The sequence below is a fragment of the Lichenostomus cassidix genome, chromosome 8 (assembly GCF_008360975.1).
Source record: "Lichenostomus cassidix isolate B80296 chromosome 8, HeHo_3.0, whole genome shotgun sequence".
Lineage (NCBI taxonomy): Eukaryota > Metazoa > Chordata > Aves > Passeriformes > Meliphagidae > Lichenostomus > Lichenostomus cassidix.
In genome coordinates, this window is record NC_139489.1 from 4,335,388 (window position 1) to 4,362,630 (window position 27,243).

At 38.0% G+C, this 27,243-nt stretch overlaps 1 protein-coding gene across 3 annotated transcripts in view; it reads left to right on the plus strand.

Moving 5' to 3' along the window:
- The window catches only part of USP24 (ubiquitin specific peptidase 24), a 61,223-nt gene that overhangs the window by 3,531 nt on the left and 30,449 nt on the right, over nucleotides 1–27,243 (plus strand). For 2 of the 3 annotated variants that reach the window (XR_014853681.1, XM_085067503.1), the window contains exons 2-24: nucleotides 9,000–9,165; nucleotides 10,145–10,212; nucleotides 11,666–11,809; nucleotides 12,315–12,437; nucleotides 13,336–13,371; nucleotides 13,944–14,009; nucleotides 15,514–15,579; nucleotides 16,364–16,438; nucleotides 17,187–17,345; nucleotides 18,423–18,537; nucleotides 19,037–19,140; nucleotides 20,284–20,391; nucleotides 20,867–20,962; nucleotides 21,065–21,226; nucleotides 22,434–22,478; nucleotides 23,047–23,154; nucleotides 23,761–23,910; nucleotides 24,577–24,708; nucleotides 25,215–25,326; nucleotides 25,592–25,668; nucleotides 26,573–26,713; nucleotides 26,866–26,919; nucleotides 27,097–27,212. Coding sequence is in view for 2 of the 3 variants with exons in the window: in XM_085067503.1 (XP_084923629.1) it covers nucleotides 9,000–9,165; nucleotides 10,145–10,212; nucleotides 11,666–11,809; nucleotides 12,315–12,437; nucleotides 13,336–13,371; nucleotides 13,944–14,009; nucleotides 15,514–15,579; nucleotides 16,364–16,438; nucleotides 17,187–17,345; nucleotides 18,423–18,537; nucleotides 19,037–19,140; nucleotides 20,284–20,391; nucleotides 20,867–20,962; nucleotides 21,065–21,226; nucleotides 22,434–22,478; nucleotides 23,047–23,154; nucleotides 23,761–23,910; nucleotides 24,577–24,708; nucleotides 25,215–25,326; nucleotides 25,592–25,668; nucleotides 26,573–26,713; nucleotides 26,866–26,919; nucleotides 27,097–27,212 (2,423 nt within the window). In the remaining variant the exon portion in view is untranslated. The remainder of the gene's footprint in view (nucleotides 1–8,999; nucleotides 9,166–10,144; nucleotides 10,213–11,665; nucleotides 11,810–12,314; nucleotides 12,438–13,335; nucleotides 13,372–13,943; nucleotides 14,010–15,513; nucleotides 15,580–16,363; nucleotides 16,439–17,186; nucleotides 17,346–18,422; nucleotides 18,538–19,036; nucleotides 19,141–20,283; nucleotides 20,392–20,866; nucleotides 20,963–21,064; nucleotides 21,227–22,433; nucleotides 22,479–23,046; nucleotides 23,155–23,760; nucleotides 23,911–24,576; nucleotides 24,709–25,214; nucleotides 25,327–25,591; nucleotides 25,669–26,572; nucleotides 26,714–26,865; nucleotides 26,920–27,096; nucleotides 27,213–27,243) is intronic. The other variant, XM_085067504.1, reaches the window with a different exon arrangement.

Sequence of the window (27,243 nt, forward strand, 5' to 3'; positions counted from 1 at the left end):
TCAGTTCATTTGTGCAGCCTTCCTGAAAATGCAGGAAGTTCCAGTTTAGGTTTACAGCTGGTTGGAAGTTGTGCCCTTTGCAACACCAAACCACTTTGATAGACTGAGGTCACCTGCTTTTCCAAGAGGTAACTTTGTGTGTTTGCCATAACTTCTCTGTTTATGTCTGTTGACAGAAGTAAATCTGGCAAGTGCAATTTGGCAAGAATGTGGGATTTCTGTGTTTATTCCTTAGGCAACATGCAGATTGTCACGGTGTGATTCTGTGCTGAGGGAGGCGGGTGAAGGATGCCATGCTCAGCTCTTCATCTGACTGACAGATAAGCTGTTTTATGAACTGCTGCTAAATCCTGATCGTTTAAGACAAGTCTATAAATGAGCGCGATGACAACGTCTGTCAGTGTGTCCACGAATTGCCACGAGTGCCAAAATTGCTGGCTTTAGTGAGTTTGAGAGGAGTGAGATGGAGAAGAGCAGGCTAAACAAATGTAGGGACTGTGACTGGAGAACCTGAAATTGTGAGAAGAGGCAGGTAAAAATATAGAACAAATAACAGTGGTTGGTATAACCTTTACTGAAATAATCTTAATTTGCTTTTAAAACAGCTTCTGAGAGCCATTACTGTGACCTTTTGGCTAAATTATGATGAACAGATTCTATTACCCTCTGGCTATTTCTGTCCCCTTCAGCATGTGCTCTTTTGATTTATGTTTTTTCAGTTGAACTGGATCAAAAGCTCACACATGCCAGATTTTACTAGGTAAGGTTTTATAATAAAACTTGTCCAAGATTGCCTTTGAGGTGCTGTTTGATTGCAAGAGAAGGGATTTTGTCAAAAAAGCAGGCCGGCGACTGTAGTGAGTGCCAGTGCCAGGAACATTCTCACTAGTCATGCTGCAGAACTGTGGTGTTCAAACCCTACCTCTCCTCATTATTAAAGCTCAGGACTGAAAGCAGTTCTGCCACAGATGTGCTGCGTCACGGTGGGTGTGGAACTTAACCTCTGCTTTAGCTTTTAATGTGTAAAATGAGGATAATGGGGTGTGCTTTATTAGGAGAGCCATGGACGTTAAGCTTGTGAAGTTCTTTGATCTTTGAATGGAAGGAGCTGTATTTATTTAAAGACAAAGAAGGTATTTAGTCTCCAAGCAAATGAGATGGATTTCACGCTACAGTTCTGTACATTTAAAGTCAGTCTCCTCTGTCGTAAGTAGTCTTGAGCTTTGCAAAAGTGAATATTTCTTGCATTCTCACATGGAAGTTTTACAGTGTGGCTTGTCTACGAATTGGCCTTGTAAAACAATTAAGCAATCAAATAAAGCTCTGTGGTGGATTCTGGCATCGAGTCCCTGGCTGGATGCCATCAGAATGTCAAGTGGAATTAGTATTTTAGCACTCCTGGTTTTCAGCATCACTGTTTTCAAAAATGAGTGGCCCTGGTGTGGAACCTCTTTTTATGTTCTGATTCCATTAACACTTCCTTGAAAGCATTTGAAAGAAAATACTCTGGGTTTCATTCTTGCTATAACACAGACTAATAGAGATGCTCCATGTAGTTAGGGAAGTAGGGGTGATACTGAGAGATGCAGCTGGTTAATTTTAAATGTGAGCTTTTTTTTTTTTAATAACTCACAAAGTCATTATCATGTAATGTGATCATTAGAGTAATTGCTGGATTGAGAGGAGCACTCTGTAATTACTGGTTCATTGGTGAAGGTGATGCCTGCAGGGTCAGTGAAGGTGGGAGACAGCTCTGAACAGCCAAATTCTCAGCTGGGCAGGAAGTGTCTCTGGTATAATGTCCTCTGGAAGCATTTTCTGGTCATCTTCCCAGTTTACAGTGCTATTCTGTGGCAGCTGTTTAATAAGGAAGTGAAATACTGAGGAAGAATGAGAATAAAAACAAATTAGCCAGTGTTAGAAGTTAATTCCAGCAAATCATTTGGATTGCTTTTGGATTAAGGAACAGTAGCTCTTTGTATGAGCAGGGCAAAGAGGAAGTGGCTGTTTCTTTTGTAAGCCTTTATTTTGAAAAAAACATGTATTTGTGCTGCTGTAGGAGTAGCCTTTGGTATATATGTTTCAGGGGTGAAATTTAAAACTAATTTTAAAAGCCAGTGTTCCCATTATTTCTTGCCACTTGATCTTCCTGCTCACTACTTCACAAGGAACAGTGTAATTTGGCTTTTCTGATGCCCAGCAGAGTGATCTTGAAAGGCATTTAAAGATTATTTTCATATTAGTCACAATTTTGGAATTATACACTGTAAAAATCAGCTGCTTTGTCAGTTGTGGTTTCTGTTTCACTATACATCACTGTACATCTGTAGAACAGTAGCATTTAAAGCATTATTGAATTAATTTTCCTTTCCAGAGCCTGACCTTTGGTCACTAAAATGCTACAATAAATACTTTATGTAGTGGTTCTGCAGCATTTCTCTATTAATTCTTGGTGCTTTGGCACAGGGAGATGCAAGTATTGACTTAATTTTAAGTACTGAAATGTTAAGCATTTGTGATTCGTTGTTTTAAAGCACAATGTTTATCTGATATCACACAAAGTTATTCTGAGTTATTTGGGAACAAGCATGAGGTTTTGTGCTATGAAAACTCTAGGGTTGGGAGGAATAATGGTGTCAACTCCGAGTCTGGCTGGTTGTAGTTACACTGATGGAGTAAGTTTTGAAATATATCCACAGACAGTAGTGAAAACACATGGAAGATAAGTGTTTTCCTGGTTCCTTATGAATGCCTTTCCTAACAGTGCTTTCCATGACCTCTCCCTCGCCTACATCTTATCAGACTTCAAAATACACTGCCAAAAGTGGTTGTAGTGGATCTCTGCCTCTGTTTTCACTGGATACTGCGATAATAGCAGGATAAAAGGGCAAAGAGGCTCCTTTTATTTTTGAAGTTAAAGGGAGGTTTTAATTCAGGTGCTATTTTTACAGAGCCTCGGTTGTTTTGTTTTGCTGTGACTCTCAGGACTATGTTTATCTCTGAACAAGCAGGCAAGTACATCAGGGAGTATTGCCTAGTAACACCACACCATCACCCTGGAAATCAGGGAGAGAGTAGAACCCATGTTTTCAGAAACTCTGAGTTAATTTCCAGCTTTGCTGAATTTATTTTTATTTTTCAAATTCGTATCGTGTCCTTATTCCCAGTTTTACACGGGTGAGAGATGGGAGGCAGAGGGAAGATGGAGCCATAGGATTTTTGTGGCTATAATTTGTTATAATCCCTTACAACTCCTAAGGGTTTAGTTTAAACATGCATTCTTGGTGGTGTCCTTGTGCAGCTCTCAGTTAAGGTCAGTGTCTAAAACTTTCTGTGAGAAAGCTCAGTAAATAAATGGGAGTTTTCTTAGGGCATCTATATGATGAGATGAGAGTCCAAATCAACTGCAGTTTGGTGGAGTCTGTAAAGGAGGATTTATTTTCCTTTAGTAATAGATTAGTATCATTCTTTTATGTTAATGTGGCAAAATACTAGTGTTTTTTTCTTACTACAAGACTGCATTTGTTTGTGTAAAGTAGCCCATAGTAAAAAATTTGAACTAAGATGCTTCATTTCTATGCAAAAAGAATGAAACAAAACATCCATGTATCTCACCAAAAAGCTTATATTCTCTTAGCAGAACATAAATGACAAAGAACATTCCTATCTGTTGCTGCACTTAGATTCTTTGCATGCAGGTATATTTCTGTGGATGAAAATTCAAAGATGAGATGCTCTATCTCTTCAGAACTTAAAACAGCTAAAAACTCTGACAAGACTTTGCAGGTAAATGTCTATTTGTCAGTAAAACATTCAGGAAATCACAGTGGGTTTTCTTATTGCCAGATAAGAAACATAATGTGGAAATTCCATACATGACACCACTGTGTGAGTCTTACTAATACTGACGTATTCACAAGAAGATACCAAGCTTTCTCTTAGCCTTGTGAGTCCAATGGGTTTGATCTGAGTGCAGGAATAAGCACTAGGAAATACTCCAATTTTGTTCCCATGTCTGCTACTTAACAGAGTTGAAAGTTCTTTAAGCTTTTGGAGTACCAGTTTGTAAAAAGCAAGTGGGTTACAGGTATGAAATATGATAATTTTTTTAAACGTTCAATACCTTGTTCTTAGTGTTCATGTGTGAGTGCAAGGAGCAAAAAAAAAAAAACCAGCTTTGAGTTGTTTGTAAGTCTTTGAATTCTTACCCATGTGTTTCAGTTCTAGGTAACAATATCCTCCTTTCAGGAGTTAATTAAAACTAAAAAAGGTTTGGCATCCAGGCATGAAAGTAAAAGCTGCTTTAGTCAATAATCTGGCAGAGGGAGGGACTGTCAGGTCATGACTTCAGGATTCATAGCTTCTCCCACAAATTGATGGGCATAGTACATCAGACGAGAGAAATGCTCTATTTTTATGGGTATTTGATGTATTTCTCTCACCTTGCCTCCACCTGAGCATTGCAGTGCTCTGCAAACACTTGTGAGTGGTGCTGTGGCAGAGGGGAGCATCCCTGCTGAGACTTGGCAGCTGGGGAAGCTGAAGCATTGAAAAATTGATTTATGTTGACTGTGTCTGTGATAAAAACTGAAAGGTGGACCTAAAATCTTTGCTAATTCTGGCTTTATGTATTTTTTTCATCACTGCTTTTCGGAACAGTTAAATGTAATCCTGTTTGTTGGTACGTAGTGAAAAGGGTTTGTGGGTTTGTTTTTTTTTAAACAATGCAATGAAACATCAAAAATCTGTACTCTTGGCTATAAAATGATGGTTATTTTGTGATAATCACTTAGAGAGGATTGAGGATGCAGGTAACTGCTTGGTCTGCTGGTGTCTTAGAAAGTCTGATCTTTCTGCTTGCTGAAAGAAAAGCAGCAGGATCACAAAGAAACGTGACTTTGGGGTTTTATTTCCTAAGTTATACTAGATTCAAGAGCTCATAATGTGACTTAGCTCTGGTGATAATAGATTCTGTTGGTAGCCTCCTATCAAAATCAAATTAACGAATTTCAATTATAATTTGACTGTAATTTCATTACTAAGACTGCCAATTAGAATCAAAACAAGTCTTAAACTCCTTTTATTTTATGTAAAGTGACTGGTATGGGAACTGTCAGTGGCTTTAGTTAAACAGTGTTTGATGAGTTAATTAGCTGAATACTGCATGAATACATTTTGAAGCTATGAACTGTGACCTTTTGGCAATTAACGTTAATTCATATTTCACGTTTTGTGCTAATCTTTGTTCTGTGTTACTGTTCAATAGAAGATTTTATACTACGGATTTAAGCAATGCTTTATTGATCAGATGTTGAACAATTTTTGTTTATTCAGCCTTGCAAGCAGCTCTAGGAGGTGCCAAGTCCCCAGAGAGGGAGTCTTGAATCAGTGCTTGAATCTGTTCCTGGGAGGGTATTTCTCCTGGGATCCTGCGTGTTCGTTTAGCCATAACTGCATTTTCACACCTTGAAAATAAGCCAGAAGAGTCAAGACTGTTAGAATGAGGGGATCTTCAGGGCTTTTGTGCAATAAGAGATATATCAGAAGGCATGGAAAATTATATTAAAGGTTTGCCAGCAAAAGTTTGTTGGTCTCAGTATTTCAGCTGCAGAAACAGTCACAGATTTGTGATGTGCAACATGACTTTCTGCTGCAGAAAACAGTGATTGTTACAGACTTTTAGACAGTTTGGATGATACATTAGTTACCAGGAATTAGGGGTGGGGTTTTTTTTGTTTTCTTTTTGCTATTCTATGGAAGAGCATCCCTACAAATCCTTAGCATGTCAGGGGGCAGTCCAGTGTTAAATCTGTTCAGCCAGAATTGCTGAGTCCTGATACAAAATCCACATAATTCCCCAAGGACGAGATTCAGAAAACCACTTTTTGGGAGGCTGACGTGACCTTGTATCATATTTACTTTCACACATGCCATAGTTTTTCTTGAAAAATCTTTTCTTTATTTCATGGACCCATGTCTGTTGATTTTGCTGTGACAGTTTCTGAGCTCCCCAGTTACAGAGCATTAATTGTGGATTCATGTTCAGGGTATTTGTGCATTTGTGAGTGTCAGCACATCAAGTGAGTTCTCCAGGCTGTGTTGGAGTGTGAGATCTGTGTGCAGGATCTCCAGCCAACATAAGATTATGCAAGAATTGAGCTGACGTTTCACCTTGCTGCAGCAGCTGCTGGTAATAAATCCCTCACTTTAAAGAGCAATGCCCAAATCGATTTAAAAGTTGGGTGGTGAATAGTTTGGGCTTTTTTTTTCATGTGCAGAAGGACACTAATTATGAAAGAGCAGCAGTAAGTCTTTGAAGAGACTGTTTCTCATGGTAGATATGTTGTAAGAAACTCCACTCAGTCTGCACTAATATAACATGAACATAGCTGTAATCTCCCAGAAATACAGAGTGTTAAAATTATTAATGGTTTGAGAGGGAATTTGAGTTTTAAACTGCCTGGGTGTGTATTTGAGACTGTCACAGGTTTCACAGTAGCTGTGAAGCTGTGTGGTTGTGACATGTTCTAAAATTAATAAACGAACTTGATACTTTCTGCACATGGTTTTAGTAGTAGAGCACTGACAAGCAAGAAGCCTCATTGCCTCTTAATTACTGAAATGTGCCAAGAGTGTGCTCCTTCAATGCAAATAGCTCCCATTATTACTAGGGCAATATTCCAAATACCACCCTCATTTTTTGTGTAAAACCATCTTTTTTCACTGCATTGTTGGTAGACTCAATCCAGCAATAAGCCAGACATTTCCTAAGCACAATTCATGATAATGTGGGTCCTGAATGTACAGTGAAGAACAAGTGTTATTTCACTCTTTCCATATGAATTTTTGTACCATGGATTCTGGCAATCACTTGTGTGGAAACAGGTAACTAAAGAGCAGCATTGCTTGGATGCAGATGGGAAAACAGAAGAACAAGTGGAGTTTTTCAGCTGCAGTTGAAGATCTTCATTGCTATTCTGCGCCTCTTAATGTATCAGTTGCTAGCGTTGGTTTTATTTAATGTGGACACTTTCCTCCAGGGAGTGAAGCGACTGTAGCTGTTTCTGTAACATTTGTTGAAATGTTGCTTTCCTTGGCTACAAATTGCAGGCTGAACTGCAATTGTTGAACACCCAGCAATTTGGTGTTTATATTATTCTCAGTCTGCCTTTATTTTACTGAAAGCTCATTCCTGTTCTGTTACTGTGGGCACTTTCTTTAGAACTGCACATTGTTTTCTGTAGGAAATGGTTTTGTTTTCTGCATGGGTGTTCTATACAGAAGATGTATACTGTTTAATGAACAGTTAATTTTATTTCCTAAAAAATGCTTCTAAATCATTTCAATGTCTTTCAATCTAGACCTTCAAACGTCTCAAAAACCCAAGGTATTTAAAGAGAGTGTGATTTGCTAGATGGGAATTACATTGGGCTTCCATGCACAGTGCTGGATCAGGTGACCACAGTTTCAGAAGCTTATACTCAGGTTTGCTAAAGTACAACTTTCTATAAACACAAACTGAGGACTAAATGTTTAGTATGAGGTTGGAGAAAGGTGGCACTTTGTTTCCCAAACACATTTGTGTGGTTTTTGCTAAGCACTTTTTTGTGTTCTATTCAGTGAAATTGTACTGCTGCTCTCCACAACCTGTTAGTAAGTCCAGCCCACATGCAGTCCATGAACTTTAAAGGTTAAGCTCTGTACAATTGCTGTTCCCTTGGCTTAATATTTTTGAACCATTATGAAAGTGAATGACACATTTACTTTTTTTAATACAGATCTAATCCTACAAATAGCAAGTGCAATGAGAGATCTGGAAGCACACTCGTGTGCATACATTGATTTCATTCTTTGTATACCATCTCCTTCAGAGTTCAGTTCTTTCTTTTGGTTTATTCTTTTCTAGTTGTTCCATTCCTGTTCCTGTCACCGTCTAGTTTTTATTTTCAAATTGTAAAACAAATTTACTTTCAAAAGTAAAACAAATTCAAATTCCTGCTTGTCCTTCCTCCCTCCCTCCATGTCCCTGGCTTCTTTCTCAGTGGGATCTTGTTACCATCACTGCTCTTGTTTTCCACTGTCTCCATCAGTAGCTCCTGCTCACTGCCAGGCCTGATCCAGACATTCTGTCCTTTCTCCTGCTTGCTTTGCCTGCTCTTGTGGAGGCAGGGAAAGGTAGTCCATGTGAACTCTTTGACACATTGGGTACTTGACATCTATGGGAGGTTAAAAAATAAACAAAAGAAAATAAATGAATAACTTGTCTGCTCTTTCTTTGGCACTGCTGAAACAGTTACCTCATATGGCACTAAGTGGAGGGCAGGGGGTAATTCTGTGTCCTGTACACAGAAATAGCTGCTCTGTAATGCCTCTAGCAAGGAAATCTGTAAAGCTTAGCTGCAGTCATCTGCTTGCCTTTTCCCTCTTACCTTCCAGAATATTTGCCAGTTACTCATTATAACTTCGGGAGAAGGACAATTACATTACCTTGTTGAACAGCTATATTTTTCTTTAGATTATTAGTTAGTAGAAAAAAAAAAATCCTAATGTACTGGAACAGTGTCCTGTATTTCTTAATGTGATGGGGTGAAATGGACTTGCCTTAGAATAAATGATTCCCATATTCTACAGCAGTTGTTGAACAGAGGATTATTATTCAGATCTATGGAGATCAAAATTTGTACTCTACAGTCTCACAGGGACAGGAAGTACTTATCACTTGGCTCTAGGATCTGATATGCTATGGAACAAGATTTGCCGCTTAAACAGGCAATTAGTTAGCAATTAGTTATGTAAACGTAGTAGTTATCACCTGCACTAAATACATCCAGGTATGTAATCCCTTCAAATTGAAATAATAAATTCTACTTTGAAAAACACAAGCAGCCTCAGGGTTGAGAATTTGACATGCTTGTTACAAGCACAGCTGCCTTTTCTAAACGCTTTAATGTGTCTAAGAAACTGTTTTCACTTGAACTTTTTTTTTTCCCCATCCACAGAAAAATGATGAAAATGGGAATTGCTCTGGTGAAGGAATTGAGTTTCCAACAACCAATTTGTATGAACTGGAGAGCAGAGTTTTGACAGATCACTGGTCCATACCCTACAAGCGGGAGGAGTCTCTAGGCAAGTGCCTAATTGCATCCACCTACCTGGCAAGACTGGGTAAGTTCCATTTCCACAAATACACAGATTATCAGTTCTAAGGGTGTCACAACAGAACGTGGGGCAGTTGTGTCTTCACTTTATTCTTGCAGCTGTTTACTCACACCCTGCACAGTGATCACATCTCCAGGAAAGAGGTTAACAGTGAACTGTTCTACGCAATGCTTTAAAACCAACGTTGATCTCTTTTCTTTCTCTCTGAAGTAATTTGTTTACTTAAGGTTTTTTTTTCTTTTAAAAAGTGGTGCACGTGTTTCTTTATGTTCTAATGATTTTTGGAATTACATCTTTTCAGAGCCAAATTACTGACTCTTTCTTTTTTTTTTTCCTTGTGCTGGTTATTTTCCATTCATAAAAACAAGCTGTCATCTCAATCGCTGCTTGTACCATGCTTGTATAAGTGGTTGTTTTTCCCGGGAGAAATGCTTATATTGCATTAGACCCGAATTTGACTCTTCTGTATTCAGCACTTTGGCTGGGGTTAAGAGTGCTATGGAGGCACCACACCCAACAACTGCTGTACAATGAGAGTACAAGATCGTTTTTTCAGTCGTGCCTGATGGCAGACTAAAGGAATGTTGTAATCTCTTGGAAGAATAGAAGTTGTTAAGTGGTTCTGGTTTGCTTCTTTGTTTCTAATCTGTGTTAAAAGGCTGTGCTTTAGTTTTATTTTGGACAGAGCCTATGAAGCATCAGTAATGTACGAATTGTAAACTCTGAAGTTTACAAGTTCTTACGGTGCGAATAATCCTTGAAGAAGTTGTAAAAAGTATTGGGAAACTAATTGTTAGTTCTGAATGGCAGATTCTCTTGACTCATGTTTTTTGTGGCTTAAAAAGCATGCCAGTTGTGAATGAACAGTAGCACATTTAGCTAGTTTGGATTGGTGCTCCTAAAAACTTGCAACAAGGTCCCTGAGGTCATCTTAAAAACTAATTTTTTTAAAATACTGTTAAAAATCACTCTCCTTTCCATAAAGGTCTTTCTGATTCTGATGAGAATTGCAAGAGATTTATGGACAGATGCATGCCTGAAGCATTTAAAAAGGTAAGTAGGCAAAGTATGTCAGTTCAATGTTTCTTTGCATTGTTCGTGCTGGAAATAGTGTTTTGTAATCCAGACTTCAGGGAGCTACTGAGTGGGTTCTTAGATTAAACTCACACTCAAATTATTTTCCTACATTAAAATCATAGGGACTTACATTTAAATCATACAAGGTCCCAGTTCTGTAACTCTGGCCAACTTTAACACATAGCTCCTTTTCTTTTGTTTCCCCTTAAATGAGGAACCCTGTAGTAATAACCAGAGCCCAAAGAGAGGTTTAAAGACCCTTGGTTATGGCCACTGGTGGCAAGTTCATGACCAGATTTCCATTAACTATTCTTTCTCTTATTTCTTCAGAGGGTTGCTAAATTCTTTTCACAATCCATTTGGAGTTTTATCTTTCACCTCAGTGCTTGATGCCCTGCGTTTCTCTGGGCTGTAGGGAATTTTCTCTACAGAGCTCCCCAAACTAATTGACTTCACACTATTCCATCCACTTTAGGTATTGCCTAAATTTCCTGCCCAGTTTTTAGACTATATATATAAAAACACATACATACCCTTTAAAAAGTTACTCTGTCCTAGTGTTGAAATACTGCAAATATAATCATATTTAAGGAAGGTAGAAATTCAAGGGAAAAATTCTTTTTCCATTTAGTTATCAGTGTACTAATCTTCCATACCATAGTTTTATATACTTGATATTTTTGCATATGAAAGAAACAATGTACATTGTTTCTCCAGAAGGATAATTTGTAGAAATCTAAATTCAGGATGGGCTGAATTACAATTTGTTGAAATATTTGCAAGAAACTATTAATGGTACAAAAAGTAATTGTATTTAAACGATTAAGTTATTGTATTTAAACGACTAAGTTTTTATCTGCTTCTGTTCTGACAGCAGAAGTTAAATGAAGTTTGCAGATGGCAGCCAGGTGTCCTTTATAAACAATCATTAAACCAGATTTAAATAACATGTTGAAGTAGGTGGAAGCAGCATTAAATACTTCTCTCTTCGTGGTACATGTGCTTTGTTTTCCAATAGAAGCTGCTCAGAAAGTGTGAATTGGTAAATGGTTACCTCAGCTGAATCAGTGCAGCTTTGTGGCTGTACTTTCAAGATTTAATAGATGTGTGTTCAATCTGCAAACAGATTAGTTTCATATTAGTTGTTCTTTGCAAAGGTTACAGTCTCTACTAGTGCATGGAAATGGAAAACAGTTCAATAGATTTTATTTTCTGTCATAAACTCTGATTTAAGGTGTTCTTCCGCGAAATTACAAATTGAATTAACTCTTAAGCCATTAGTGCAGAAAGAACATCTGAAAAACACACCAGACAGTGATGAGTGAACTCCAAGGAAACATTTGCTCTGAAAACAGTTTCAGAAGCTGATAGATTTCTCCTGTTTTGTGATTGTACTCAAACTTTTTAAAACTCACTTTTTTTTTATTAGCTGTTGACATCCAGTGCTGTTCACAAGTGGGGAACCGAAATCCATGAAGGAATCTACAACATGCTGATGCTGCTGGTGGACCTGGTTGCAGAAAGAGTAAAACAAGATCCTATCCCCGTGGGCCTGCTTGGTGTGCTTACAATGGTATTTGACTCTGTGTTGCTGTTTCTTATATCTGGATAATTGGCATTTTGTATTTATGCAGCTGATGCTTTTTCCAGCTGTGTAAGTTGTAGTTTATTGTCTCAAAATCTGCAGCCATTGCTTGCTGCAGGTGTTTTACATCCAATATGCAATTCAAAGGAGTGGATACTGTTCAAAATTTCTGAAAACTAGCAGTTCAAAAAAATAAAACACATTTTTGTCACTTTCCTGTTTATTTTTTAAAACTGATGTTTTGAGTTCAGTTCCCTGTTTTATGGACCTCTGGCTCACAGGGTTATTACATATTGTCTACACAGAATAAAAGCTTCAAAATACTTCACATGGTGACATCTGAGAGGCAGGAGCAGGGGGCTTGTGTTTATCTTTTGCTAGATCTTTAACTCTCAGCAGGGAGAATGCTCAACTGAAACAGTCAAATATTATCAAGATAAGTTTTGAAACTGGCATAAGCCACCTGTTCATTGCCATGGGCTTTTCTTTCAAGGCATTTAATCCCGACAACGAATATCATTTCAAGAATCGAATGAAGGTGTGCCAGAGAAACTGGGCAGAAGTCTTTGGGGAGGGGAACATGCATGCTGTCTCACCCATATCCACTTTTCAGAAGGTAAGTATGGCCATGCCCTAAAAACCAATTTTAGGGTGGATGTCTTTGTTTCAGATAAGATTGTTTGATTAGTAGGCATTTATAACACAAAGTTTAAATATGTCACCAAGAATTATAGCAAAGAGTTGTTGAGTGTATGTTGGTCTGTAGACATTAATTTGTGCTCTCAAATTGTTCCAATTCTCTGTTAGAGGCTACATTTAGACATGAGTGTACTTTCATGTCTAAAGCAGCACAACAATCTGTGTGTTGCTTTAGACATGAAGCACACAACGGGTGGACCTGTGTATCTGACTGACATCTGTTTGGTTGTTGAGTGTGAAATGACCAGGAGTGTGAAATGACCAAGTGTTCAGTTCTAGTAGAGGATTCAGGTTTTTCTGACAGCCAAGGATACAATATCTTCAACTCAGACACAGTGGCAAGGAGGCAGTTTTTGAGGTTTGCAGTGTCTTGTCACGGTTATTGCAGATGAGTGGATCCAAAACAACATCAGTGGAGTTGATTTTCTCCTTCAGGAAACAAGTTTATGACCATAGCAAGAAAATTCTACATCTGCTGCTTTGGGAAAGGTGCTTCAGTAATGTTCCACACTGCTACAGTGCTATAAATACACTTACTTGTGAGTCAGCAGCCACAGTGTGAACTGTTGCCACAGCACATGGGCAGTGATGTCAAGCAGAGTCCAAAACAGGATGATGCTCGTGACAACCAGCCAGAGCTCCAGCTACACTTAATAAAGTAGCTGTTACAAGCATTGTTTTATTTGGGTAGTAGTACATCCATTTGAGGTGTGGGTTAATGGGCTGAACATGTCTTTCCAAATGTCTGTTTCAGAAGATAAATGTTTAGCATTGATGCTGCAGCTATTAATTTGTTATTGTTCTTATTGTTCAAGGAACCTCATGGGTGGCTGGTGGATCTGGTAAACAGGGTAGGTAAACGTAAACCAGAATTGTTGTTTGTCACTTGAATTCATTGGTCTTCAGAGATAATTTCTTCTCCCGACCCCCCACCCTGCCTTGACTTGTTTTTTTCACTCCTCACTTTTCTGACAAGCACAAAAAATAGTTTAAGATTTTAATCCTGCCTTGTAAAATACATCTTGTTGAATTGCTGCCTTCTCCTTTGAGCACCTTTACCTCCTGATGTGGTATCTGTGACTAGAGGAATTTGAAAGCCCAGCTGGGACTGCAATCAAAGGTCCCCCAATCAAAAATGCCAGTCCAGTCAGCTGTTGCTGTATGTGGTCTACCTTTCTTCCTTATTTTCACTCCAGACAGAGTTTCTAGCTTGATTTTTAAACTCTGGTACCATGTATAATTGCATTGCATTCCCCAGTGTGTCCCTGAGTTCCCACGAAAATATAAATATTCTTTTGAAAATTCCATGGTAAAGGACACTTGTTGGCATCTCAGGAACTGTCAGTGGAGTATTTTCTAGGATCTCTTATTTAAAAGATAAAATATTGTAGTTCACTGTGTAATACTGATTGTTTTATTTCAGTTTGCAGAGTTGGGTGGATTTTCAGCAATTCAATCCAAACTCAATTCTGAAGATATTGAACTTGGGGTAAGTCCATCTTCTGTCATGAGACTTCTCCCTTTCCACTGCACCCTTCATGTAGAACCAGCAGTGTCCCTTTTGGCAGTGCTTTTACCTTTTCTTTGGTACCAGAGCAACACTCCCACAGAGCCCTGGAGAAGTGCTGTCAGGCTGGAGGTCAAATGAGGTTGTACATAAGAATCCTGACTGGAGAGCTACTGAGACTTCACAGAAAAATGGAGAAATTAGTGTACCTTTCTGCTAGCATTCAGCCTTCTGCTGAGACATCAGCCAAAGTAGTTTCATTGTATGTTCATCAGCATGTCCCTGGATTTCTGTTTACTGCACCTGTGCCTGCATTTAGCTGCAAGTGAATTGACTTCTGTCATTTGTTATAGAAATCACTGTTTAAGGAAAAAAATCCTTAGGAAGACAGACAGTGTCTAATCCTAAACAACTTTTCAAGAGCTGTGTCTTAAAACTGACTGGTTCAACAGAGCTAAACGATTTTTTGTGAAGTCTAACTTGGCTAGTTTTAGCTTCCTAACCTATATTCAGAAGACTTCCAGTTCTTTCAAATGTTGGAGAATGAGGAGGCTAAAGGAAAATGTTATGTGCAGCCTTGTCCCCCAGTAGAAAATCACTCTGCTTTCAGTGGCATGCCACTTGGAGATAATTCAACTTCTTTTCTTTGGATATTGATGTTTTCTGCTTTATATAGAGATAGGTTCATATGTGAGCTTGAGAGAAGAATAAGGGAAAACTTGATTTACATCCCAGTCCTGTGATAGAAGCTTTGACTTGACTTTGTTTAATGATTAATAACGGCTTGCTTAGGAAGGAAATCTGGGTCAACATCACTTAATTTGAGCCTTGGGTTGCACTGCTGCACACTCAGTTCCACAATTCTTGATCCAGTGTAAAAAGAAACTGATTTTGATATTATTTATTGGCAAACAAATACTTTTAAACATTTAATTTCTTGACTATAGATACCACTTTAAAATCATGCATTGAAGAGATCTTGACATGTATATGACACATTTACAAAAGCTTTCTCCCACGTAATGCTTTGGGAAAGAAATTTGCCATATGGCTTTAACCTTAAATTTTGCATTCACACTTCTGATTGCTGTAGAGAGCAAGCAAAATGTGATATGTTCCTTTCCGTCTGTTTATTTCTGTGACTGAAACAGGATCTGTCAGAGAACACTCAACAGAGTGATGGGAGGACTGAAATTAGTGAAAACTGGGAAGGCATTTTTCATTTCAGACAAAAATATATAACACATACTGTATGCCATATATAATACATAGCACATACTCTACTGTGTGCCATAGAGTAAATCTTTCTTAAACCATGTGTTGTTGTAAAGGACTTGCACACCAAAAACAGTCGTAGCAAATGACTGGAAATATACAATGAGATAAATAATACTTGTTCACCTTCATTTCCCTTTTAAGCTACAGATTACTAACTATGAAAAGATTTCTTCAATATGCACCTAAATACTCGCTGTCTTTCTTTCAGGCAATCTCGGCATTAGTTCAACCATTTGGAGTTTGTGCAGAATATCTTAACTCTTCTGTAGTACAGGTAAAATGTCTTTGTTATGACTTACAAGAGGACTGAAAATTCATTTCCAACTGTGTTGGTGTGAAACTGGTGACTAATTTGAAAAGCTTTCAAGCCTCACGTTGCAGAAAGTACAAGAACCGTTTTGAGCATCCTGAGGTGATGAATAAAGGGCTCAGACAATGTTCAGATTAATTTTCTAAGCAGTGATCTGTAGTCATATATCTACATCTGCAGCAGTCAGAAGCTTTACCGCTGCCATTAGTAAGCTTCATCAGTAGAAACCATGTGGGAAGAAAATCCAGCTTGATGGATGGATTTTGCATTTAGTTTAACTTCCTGGCTGAGATCAAGCACGTGGAAATGAGAATTTACACTGCAAAAATTCTGATAGAGTTAAAAATTCACCAGAATCTTTTTGTATGTGCAAATCTACTCCAGTCTTCACACCTGCCCTCACCACCAAAAACTGTTGACTTAAGTGACTGACAGACTTTAAATAAGAGGTTGTAGTTTAGAGCCCCCTGGGAGTCAGAAAAGCACATGCACCTGAAAACTGCTGCATTTTTAGAGGGCAGTTGATCTGTCTCTCTGTGCATTACAGTGGTCTGAAATGGGTTCTTACTCTAATTGCTTTTTTTTTCCCTGGACTTAGCTAGTTTTATGTATGTTGTAGGTGTTCCTTTATGTCTAAGGTAATGGTGAGCTTTCAGCTAAGTAGTTCCTCTGCTGTGGTCTGTCGAGTAATTTAATTGATTTCAGGAAACATTAAACTGATTGTCATGCCTTTTCTCACATTCTTTAGCCCATGCTGGATCCAGTCATTCATAAAATGATTAAATATGTACAGAATGTAGAAGAGAAGGACTTGAAAGACAAGGTAATGTTTTACATATTAAATATTTAGGAAGAACTTCCTGCGTGTCTTGGAAATGCTGTCAATGTAAACTAGAGCAATAGCTTTCTTTTCACTGGCAAGAATACAACCTGTTATGAATTCTAACTGAAAGACAGAGAAGAAAATGTATTTACCCCATTCCATTCATTACCCTTTTCAGTAAATATCTGATTTATGACCATTTTTAAAATATTTTGCCGCTGTTGCTATCAGTTGTTTGGTTTTGTTTGTCCCCTTGTACAGCATGCTGAATGCTCACTTCTCTGACTCAAAGATATTTACTCTCTTTCAGTCAGTTAAATTGATATTACTGTTGCATTAGCTGTTTGCTTCTGAGAATTTGGTAGTTGTTGGTAAAGTGCCTGAGTAACTTGTGGCTACTTCCTGCATTACCCTGAATTTGGCATTCAAGTTCTATTAAATTGCGTTGGCTTTTTACTTAGATTTAAATTTTTCATCCTTAACAGAAAAGTATTCATAGGTAGTGGAACTAAAGGAGAACAATTTACTGTACCAAATCTGAAGCTTTAACCAAAGGTTTCATTGTCTTAAAATTTCTAGTGTACCAGTAATACTTTCAGAAGTACCAGATACTGTGTTCTATAGATTAAACAAATCTGTTTGGTCACTAAACCCTCTCTTTGCAAATCACTGAAGTCTGTAGCAGAATAGCAAAAATACCAATGCCTCTATTAGTCCCTTTTTTAAAATTTTGTTTCGTTTTAAACAGAGACTGGTGAGTATCCCTGAGCTCTTGTCTGGGATCAAACTGCTGTGTATGCGCTTCCAACCTGACCTGGTCACGGCGGTCGATGACTTGCGGTTGGACATTCTGCTGCGCATGTTGAAATCCCCCCACTTCAGTGCAAAAATGAATTCCCTCAAAGAAGTAGGTTGGCTTTTTGTCTGTCTGAATGTGTGCACAAGTGCATGTGTTTGGGTGGGATGGGTTGTTAACAAGCCACTGAAACCACAGCCTTAAAAAAGAGATAGTGCAATATTTCCTTACTAATTATGTTGCCTTAGCAGAAGCTCCAGTTGTAATAAACACCAAAACAAGTTAAAATGACAGGAGTTGTTTATAATGGTGGCCACTGCAAGGCCTCCCAGTTGGGTATAGTTTGAGTAGTGCACTATACTAAGAAGTGGAATTTTAGATTGATTTATAAGCAGTGGTCTATGTTATTCATTGAATATTCACTCTGGGATAATCCTGAGCATCCTGTGGCATATCCCTTTTTTCTCCTTTTGTTGAGAGGAAATGGAAAAAACCCAAATGGAACTTAAAGCTATATTGATGTCATAGTCTACTCATATCAGGTCATTGCACTACATAATTGTGGTTTTTTATTACAGTTGTATGTGGACACTGTAGTGTTTCAGAGTCCATCTTTTCTGCTTTTTTCTTTCTCTCCTTATGAGAAAATTGAGATGTTAAACCTCATTGCTGTTTGGTTCTTAATCATAAATGCTGCATATCCGTGGTGAATTTATAAAAGTGCAGCTTTTGAAGGTTTTAGCAGAAATGTGCTCTTTCTCCCTAGAGTGAGGATTCACTGTATCAGTTCAGTATTGGATAAAAAATAGGACACTGATTTGAGTGTAACAAGCAGAAGTCTGATATAACCTAATTCTGGCATATCTGTAGAAAGATACCTGGCAGCACAGGCCAGCTTTTCTGTGTCAGACTCAGAACAAGATTCTGCTGCATCAGAGAATGATGACATGGTGTTTTTGGTTAGGAATTTGCCTTTAAACAGCTTACTAAAAAACAAAAACAAGCAAGTGAACAAAAAAAACCACCAAAAACAACCAACCCAAAAAATCCCAAACACTTCTGTACTCAAAGAATTTCAGGATTCACACTTAAGCTTCATCATAGGCCTTTTTGAATAGATTTCATTGTGTATGTGTATGAGGCAGGTGGGAATTTTTTTGTTAGAATCTCACGTTTTGCAATTTCTAGGTAACAAAATTAATAGAAGACAGCACTGTCTCCAAGTCAGTGAAGAATGCAATAGACACAGACCGACTGCTAAATTGGCTCGTGGAGAATTCGGTCCTGTCGATTGCTCTGGAAGGTAAGAATTCTCACAAATAGTTTTGGCATATGCTTTGAAGAACATGAATTTAAAAATCTCATTTCTTCCTTTCAATACATTTTCATGAGCACTGTTAACCAAAGAATTAAAGGTTTTTGTTGTCTCCCAATTAAACGAAAATCACACAAATTCTGCTGCTGTCATCTAGTCCTCTGTTTGACATCTGTGAAGATGTCTTCTGCTATACCTGGAGGTTTTTACTCTCAGTTTGTAAAAGAGAGAAAAGAGGTGGTTTTTTCCCCAAGTAGTAACATTCTATAGGTGTGCTGTCAGATGTATGAATTAAAACAAAATAAAAATGGAAAAGCCGTGTTCTTTTTCTTTGTACTGGTAGACTTGTATGTAACAGGAAAGAAAAACTTTTCAAATGAAGATAGTTTTGTTGTCTCTTTTAAAAGGGCTTGTTCTTTTAAATTAATTTAATGTATCTAATACCATTTGAAATATATTAATTTAGTCGCCTTTCTTTGTTTCACAGGTAATATAGATCAAGCGCAATACTGTGATCGTATAAAGGGAATTATTGAACTGCTGGGCAGTAAATTATCTTTAGATGAGCTCACTAAAATTTGGAGAATTCAGGTAAGCAATCAAGACTAGACAGGTGCTTTTAGGCTATCTTACAAAAGCAAACATTCCAGTGAAGGGATTTTTTTTTAATAATTTATACATCTTTATTGCATTGTGGAGGTGTTGAGATTTTAGCGGTATAATTAATGCAAAGACTTCTTTCTACTTCTTTCTTTACCATGTAAAATCAAGTGTCCTGTCAATTTCTTGTATCACAGCTGTTAAATCCTATGGTGAAGTTCAGTTCTTTGCAGCAAGTGTTAAGGGGCTGCAGAAGTATTTGATTTGGCATAAGAGGTTGTCAGCCTGAAACAGGTGACAAGAATGTTTGTCTGGACCAAACTAGGATATAAATGTTTGTAGCTGGAGCTATGAATTTAAAGTCAGAGTGTGGCTTTAAAGAGAGTGAACTCCAGCTGTATGAATTCCAATTTACCTTCCTGTATATACATATAATTGACTGACAAGTCATCTTTTGGCCTTCACTTGAAGGATATTCAACTTGTTAGTGTGTGGGGAAGGTGGTTTGAGTGTTTATGCAAGTGACACATGGAAACTTTGACCAGAAACTAATCTTCCACTGCAGGAAATGGTTTTCTTCTCTGTGCAAATGTTGTTTTAAACTAAACTCATTGAACACTGTCAGCTCTGCAGTGTGTGTGTGGCATGGTAGCAAGTCTTCAATGCTTAGCAGAGCTGAAATGTGATTCTAGCTCCCTCACTTTTATTCTTTAATAAAAAGTAGTATTTCCTCCCCCTCTCCGGCTGCTGTTACCATGGTGCTCCCATCCATGTGGGAGGAGATTTTGTATTGCTCACTTTTGAGTAAAGCCTGGGAGAGTGTCAGAAATTCAACACCCCACACGTGAATTTCACCAAGCAATAGAAAAGGTGATGTTTGTATTGCTGCCACTGCAGCAGCTTGAAGCTGCTGTAATGATGGCAGACATGTACTTTTCTGCTTTACAATTACTTCCAAAGACTTCTCAGCCAGGGAAAGGAGCACAGACAGTTACTCTGAATTTGTGTTTCTAACATGTCAAGAGCTGCTATTCTCACTCATTAGTGTGAATAGTAGAATAATGCTTATGTGAAGGTTTTTATCTATCTTGTTTGGGTTAAAGCTCTACCTTCTTGTGTTTTCCTCCTTTTCAGTCAGGACAATCCTCCACTGTGATTGAAAATATACATACTATTATTGCTGCAGCTGCTGTGAAGTTTAGCTCTGATCAACTCAATCACTTATTTGTTCTAATCCAAAAGGTAAGTTGTCACATGAATTTACATTCCTTAGGAACAGAATTGATGAGGTGCATTTATGCATCCAGCCTATTGAAAGGCAAATGCCTTGAATACATTTGTATTTTCTAAATAAATGTAAAATTTGCTATTAAAAAAATAACACTTTTACTACTAATTTTTGTGTTCACCCAGAAGCCTGATCTGCTACAGTATTGCTAACTGACTTGGATTTTAAGTACATTAGGTAGCCAGTCCTAAGAGACTTAAAGTGAGACTTTATTATTGTATTTAATCCCTAATGGTATTTGAAAAAGAGCTGAGCAAATTAGTGCTGTAACTCCCGGCAACAGAAATAAGGAAATAGGTTTGGCGGAAAAATTACTTGTTTGTATTTTAATTTTCCTGCAGTAAAGCAATTGTGGATTATATTTTTGTGTACACTGGAGATGTAACAGCCTGACAGTGGTGCTTTAATGGTGATTTTTTTGCTGTCCAGAGCTGGGAGACAGAGAGTGACCGAGTGAGGCAGAAGCTGCTGAGCCTCATCGGACGCATCGGCCGAGAAGCTCGAGTGGAAACAACCACTGGCAAGGCAAGTGAATGGGTTTTCCTTTGGACTTTTGGTATATTAAATGTAGAGTTTCTAGCCTCTGTATTTCCTAGGTCCTGACTATCTTTGCCCTTCTTCCTGCAGGTTCTGGAGGTACTTTGGGAGCTGGCTCATCTTCCAACGTTACCGTGTAGTCTTATCCAGCAGGCCTTGGAGGAGCACCTGACAATCCTCAGTGATGCTTATGCAGTGAAAGAGGCAATCAAAAGGAGCTACATCATCAAATGCATAGAGGATATTAAGAGGGTTGGTTCAATATTTTATCTTTTCCAAAATGAAATCTTATCTAGCCTCGATGTTGCCCTTTCTTTCAAGATGCACAAATTGTGTGTCCCATCTGTAAGTTCTCACCTTGGGGAGTCCACGAGAGGGGTAGGCTTTGTGTGAGCCACTTTGTTGATCATGAGACTCATAGTAAGTCTCTTGCCTTTGTTTTAAGCAAATTTTCAGCACAAGGAGTGATCAGTTTATGGGAAACTACCAGGATGGGCCCAAGGTTAGAATTTGCAAATGGAACCACTGTAAAGGTATGTCAGTATTTTAACTGTCCCTTTCATGTGAAAGCCTAGATTAGTTTTTTTTTTGAGTAAAGCATGTGTTCTGGCATGACCATTAAGTCTCAAAACGTGAATCAATATTTAAATCGTAGTAGTTTTGTATTTTAGTAAAATACTTAACTCTTTTCATGTAACATAAAGGAGCCATTCCCACTGCTGCCTGTGCTGTTTCCTGGCAGCAGCAGAGATGTGCATGGCTTAAAAGACTGCATATATTCTCTCCTGCACTGTTCACATAGCAGGCAGTTTTTCTTGAGGCCTGCAGCAATGCTCCTGTCTTCTTTTTTTTCCAGCCTGAAGTGTGCTGTAAATAAAGAAAAAGGCTTGTACATTTTTTGTTCATTTCTTTCATTATATATTAGGTTTTGTCTGTGTTGCAGCATTTGTAGAGGATTTTAGATGTTTAGGAGGCATAGTATGTTGGTCCTTGATATTGATCACACTTCTGTGTGTGTATTCATAATTATGGATTTAAAATCTTAGGTTCTCAATGTCTGAAAGTTATTTTTCTTTTGGATCTCCTCTTATGCTTTCCTAATCTTGTTCTTATTAATTATATCCTGGCAAGGGCTTTTACAGAGGTGCTGCAGTGGGAAACACTAACAAAAGCTGTAATTGTAAACTAGAAGGGATTGGGGTAAGCATACAGCAGACTTCTAAAATACATAGTGTCCTTCTTTCCCTTCATTAGGGAAATGACATAAACTGGGAATGTAATGTTAAGGCAACATTCTCAAATACCTGAGGGAGTCTTCAGTGGAGACCTCTCTGTTATGGGCTGGTTCCTTCAACCTCTGAGTGTGTAGGTGGTATTTGGGTGTTGTCAGTATTTAAACCAGACATCACTTCTCTGAACAAGCAACCTCAGTACTGGTCTGTGTGGTCAAACTTTACAGAAAATGAAGCCTCCCAGAAAAGTGATGAGCAGTTCTAAAAATGAGGTAGGAGGGTTATTCTTTGTAGGATCTCTTTCAAAATGCAGCTTAAGTATCTTTTGCTTCCTATCAGGGGGCTCCTTGCAGCACCAATCAGAAATTTCTTGCCTCTTAGCCCTCAGTAGTGTTTGAGATTCTTTCTTCTGTTGCTCTTGCTTTATCAGTAATATCATTAGACTGGATTTGCCCTTTTATGCCCTTTTAGACCTGCTTCATCTCCCATAATTGAGGAAGGTGGTGGTTATCAACTCTCCATGGTGCAACTGAGTTCTTTTTGGCTACTTAATTTGCATGTTGTCTAGCAAAGAGCTGGTACCTTTGGGCTTAATATTAGGGATAGCAAAATGGCAAATGTGTGGATCAAGGGACTTGTAGAAAGTGAAGAAGGGCACTTTGTGTTTGAAAAGGAACCAGGAACAAGTAACTGAAGCCAGAGTTACCAGAGATGGTAGCTGTTGTTTTGAAACAGCAGCATTAACAGATATTATTAGGCTTCCAGGAGTCTGAGAAGAAAGTTAATTTGTTCTTGAGCAAGTACCACATGTGTAATTGTTTTTACCTTTCCTGCTACCAGTCTTCCCAGCACAATAATCCCCAGTTTGTGTGGGTGGTGCCAGCGTTGCGTCAGCTCCATGAAATCACACGTTCATTTATTAAGCAAACTTACCAAAAACAAGACAAGGTAAGACTATGTGCTGAGATGGTTTTTGAAGCCTTTGTTGTGTCTGTGTAGCTCTGCCAAACATGGGAGTTTGAGTTTAGAAAAAAAAACAGCTAATAAATAATTTTAAAAGGAGTTTAGTGATGTAGCATAAACAAACTGTTGGAGTAGAGGTTCTGTGCTGTCCCTTTGTGAATATGTGTGTGTATGTATAAATCTGTTTGCTGTGTCAGGTCTAATTTATTTTATTCTCAGCCTTTTGTAGAATAATTAACAGGCATGTTTCTGTTAAGAAATGAACAATGGCTAATGTTTACACCAACTGCTTTGTAATTGAATTGACATTGACTCTTGGAAAAGAGACTAAACAGCCAGCAGTCACATGTGCTGTGGAGCGGCTGAGTGGAGGTGTGGGACTTTGTCTGCAATCTGCAGCACATGTATTTCAGCACATGCTGAAAACACCAGCATCAGGGGTTTGGGTGCTTAAAAGGGGCACAACTGACTCTGAGGGGGGAACATGACTCCTTGTGATAAGAGATGTGTGTCTGCAGAAGAGCAAATTGCACATCGCTGTTTATCTATTGTTTTAAAAACATCTTTTCTCTTTTTTATTTTATTGCCAAGAGCATTATTCAAGATTTAAAGAAAAACTTCGAAATAGTGAAGTTGGTGACAGGAAGCTTGATATCCTGTCACCGTTTGGCTGCATCTGTGGCAGGCCCAGGAGGGCTGGTTGGAGCAACCCTGGTGGATGGCAGATACACTTACCGGGAGGTACTGACCCCTGAATTTCTTTACCTTGTTTGATTTTTGAGATTCACTGGTGATAATTACTCTAGTTTTTATCTATAAATCATTCTAATATTTATCTATGAAGGGTTGTTGTAGCCTTGTTATTATATAAAGGTGTGCAAACATTACAGTTCCTTAACAAAACCTTTACCTGGTGGAGAGCTAGATCTCCCCATCCTAAGATCTGTTGTCCCCAAGCTTGTTCCAGTTTCTTCACCAGCTTCAGTTCAGCTGCCCTGGTAGAGGTGATACCCTTGAATGTGTTGTGAAGCTGTTAATACCTGAAACAGATTTGCTAATTAGCACATGGAAGCCACACGCAAATAGCTTGCAGCAGTTTGTTGCTAATGCTTTGATAATTATTTTTTCCATGCTAGTTTTGACTTAGTGTCAAATAATATCACTGCCAGCAAAGTAAGAGCAAATCCAAGGGGACTCCAGTGTTTGTTTTTAGAAAGGTAGCCACAAAGTATGTTTAAAATATAAATAAATCTCAAAAACAGTTTCTGTTTCCAGGCTCTTCAAAGTGTACTGTTGTTTGAGAACTAAATTTGGGGAAAAAAAAAAAAAAGAAATAAAGAGAATGCTCAGAGTTCTTGTTTCAGAAAGAAAAGTCTTAAGCTTGAGTTTTTGTTTCCTCTTTCTCAGTATTTGGAGGCACATCTAAAATTTTTGGCATTTTTTCTGCAAGAAGCCACCCTTTATTTGGGCTGGAACCGTGCCAGGGAGATCTGGGAATGCCTTGTAACTGGCCAGGATGTTTGTGAGTTGGATCGAGAGGTAAGAAAAACTTGAAAAGTTGGTTTCTGTGGTTGCAGAAGGAATTTTAGTGGATCATGAGCAGCATGTGTGTTTGTTGAGACATGTGGAGTATCAGTAGCAAACACAAACTTGTAATGCATTTTATGTTTTGTGTAGGCTAGAGCAGCCACTCTTAGGTGTTCACTTATGGCCAGGATGCTCTTTTAACAATAAATTTGGCTGGAAGAGGGACATTAGCTGGGAGATTGGTTGGAGATGCTGGTTTGAAAAGGGCTACGTGGAGGTTTCTGCTGTCACAAGAGACATTCAGCATTATTTGGGTGAAAGATGACTATGAAGTACCCTAAAGGTGCAATGCAGCCTCTATAATATGTGAAGTTACCCAGAGATGTGATTTTGAACCTCTTGCTGTATATAAAACTTCTGCAAGAGGAATTCCTGTGGTGTCTGGCATAGTTTGCTGTATAAAACTAACATATTTGATGTGACAAGAGGGTAAAAATACATCTGCCTTTCATTCACAGATGTGCTTTGAGTGGTTTACAAAAGGGCAGCATGATCTGGAGAGTGATGTGCAGCAACAGCTCTTCAAAGAGAAAATCCTTAAACTGGAATCTTACGAAATTACTATGAATGGTAAGAAAATGGTTTTGGTGAATCATTTGGGGTTGAAAATATATCAGAAATATATACCATAGATTCGCTTCCAAAGCCTTGAAATGAAACATCTAACCAGTTCTATAAATCAGTATAATAATAGAGTATTTTTCTCATTTGGAGTTCAATTATTTGTAGAGGAAAAAGTTCATCTCTTGTATTTGATAACTTCATTTTTTTAAAATAAGCATAGAAATTAAGCCTAACCTGCATAAAAAGCCTGCACCTTATTTTTCACTTTCAGGTTTTAGTTTATTTAAGACTTTCTTTGAAAATGTGAACCTGTGTGACCATCGACTGAAGAGGCAAGGAACTCAGCTGGTGAGTGTTCTGGGCGAGTTCTTCTTGTGTCCTACCCGTGGCCTCTTAGGGATGGGAGAAGGTGAGACAAGGATTGTGGAGCAGCTGTTTGACTTGGTCATGTTTGTATTAATATCCAGATTGTCCTTGTAGCATTAACAGTGTTAAATTCTGAAGCTAAAACTTTGGCAGTAAATTTCCACAGTTAAAATTCAGCAATTGGTAACTGGAAGCTGGTGAGGAGCTTGTAAAACTTTGCAGGAGGAATGACTGAACTATTTTTTTTTTTTTTTTTGAAATCAGGAATTCTGGTGTGCACTTTTTGCATTTCCCTAGCAGGGCAATACTCTTTTTTTCATTATTTTTTTATTTTTCTTCTTTACATGGGAGTTAGGCTTATCATATTTCAGTTATAACCTACTATAATTTTTAGCTCTGATCCTTCTATGGTTTTGTTAAATTAATGGTTATATGTTAAGTAGTTTACCACAGGCATTTTAGATTTTTATCACAGAGAACTTAGTTCAAATGCAGAAATTTTTGCCAAGTATCATAGCAGGTTTTATGATGGCTTATTGTGTGGTTAGTTACCATGTTGACTTTTTTGAAACAAATTCCATTCTAGATTAAATTTCTCCATGCTTTTAAATTTTTTAATTTTTCACTTGGCTTGACTGAGATTTGTTCTTTGGAACTCGTTTATCCACCAGTAAACATTTCTTTTTTTCTTGTACAAATACACAAATGTTCAGCAGTTGGTTTACCTTTGCACTGTGCCAAAGTTTGACAGCATGTTGGAAAAAAACTTTAGGTTTTAATCGAAAGGTGCTTTTCCAGCAGGTGGTAGACAGTTTTATCCCTCTGGTTCAACTCACTATTGTGTAAGAAATCCAGTCATGTTTTACTGTTGTTCTTTCTTGTGTAGAGCGTAGAAAAACTGGAATTAATAGGAATGGATTTCATTTGGAAGATTGCAATGGAGTCACCAGATGAAGAAATTGCCAATGAAGCTATTCAACTGATAATAAATTACAGCTACATTAATCTAACTCCTAGATTGAAGAAGGTGGGCATATATTTGTATATAAATGTGCTTTGACCTTCATGAAGTCTTGATGCTCTGCATGTTCAGCTTGGTAATTTGTTGGGTTCTATCAGTTTGAGTAATTCCCATGATTTTAGTTGAAGTTCTAATTAATTTGTACATTTTATCTTCAGGATTCAGTATCACTGCACAAGAAATTCATTGCTGATTGCTACACGCGATTAGAGGTAAAGGACAAATTTTAGCTATTCTTGTACCTACACCCTTTTGGATTTTTATCTTAAAATAAGAATAATTGTCTGATAATTCCATGTAAAGAAAAAAAAATTCTTCCCACAAATATTTTTTGTCCTCTGAGCTTTCCAGGACATCCTGACTGTTATTTCCTCTGCTCTGTATTGCAGGCAGCCAGCTCTGCACTCGGTGGTCCAACATTAACACATGCTGTTACAAGAGCTACAAAAATGCTTACAGCAACTGCTATGCCTACAGTGGCTACATCAGTTCAGTCTCCTTACAGGTAGGCCAACCTCTCAAGGAATAAATCTGAC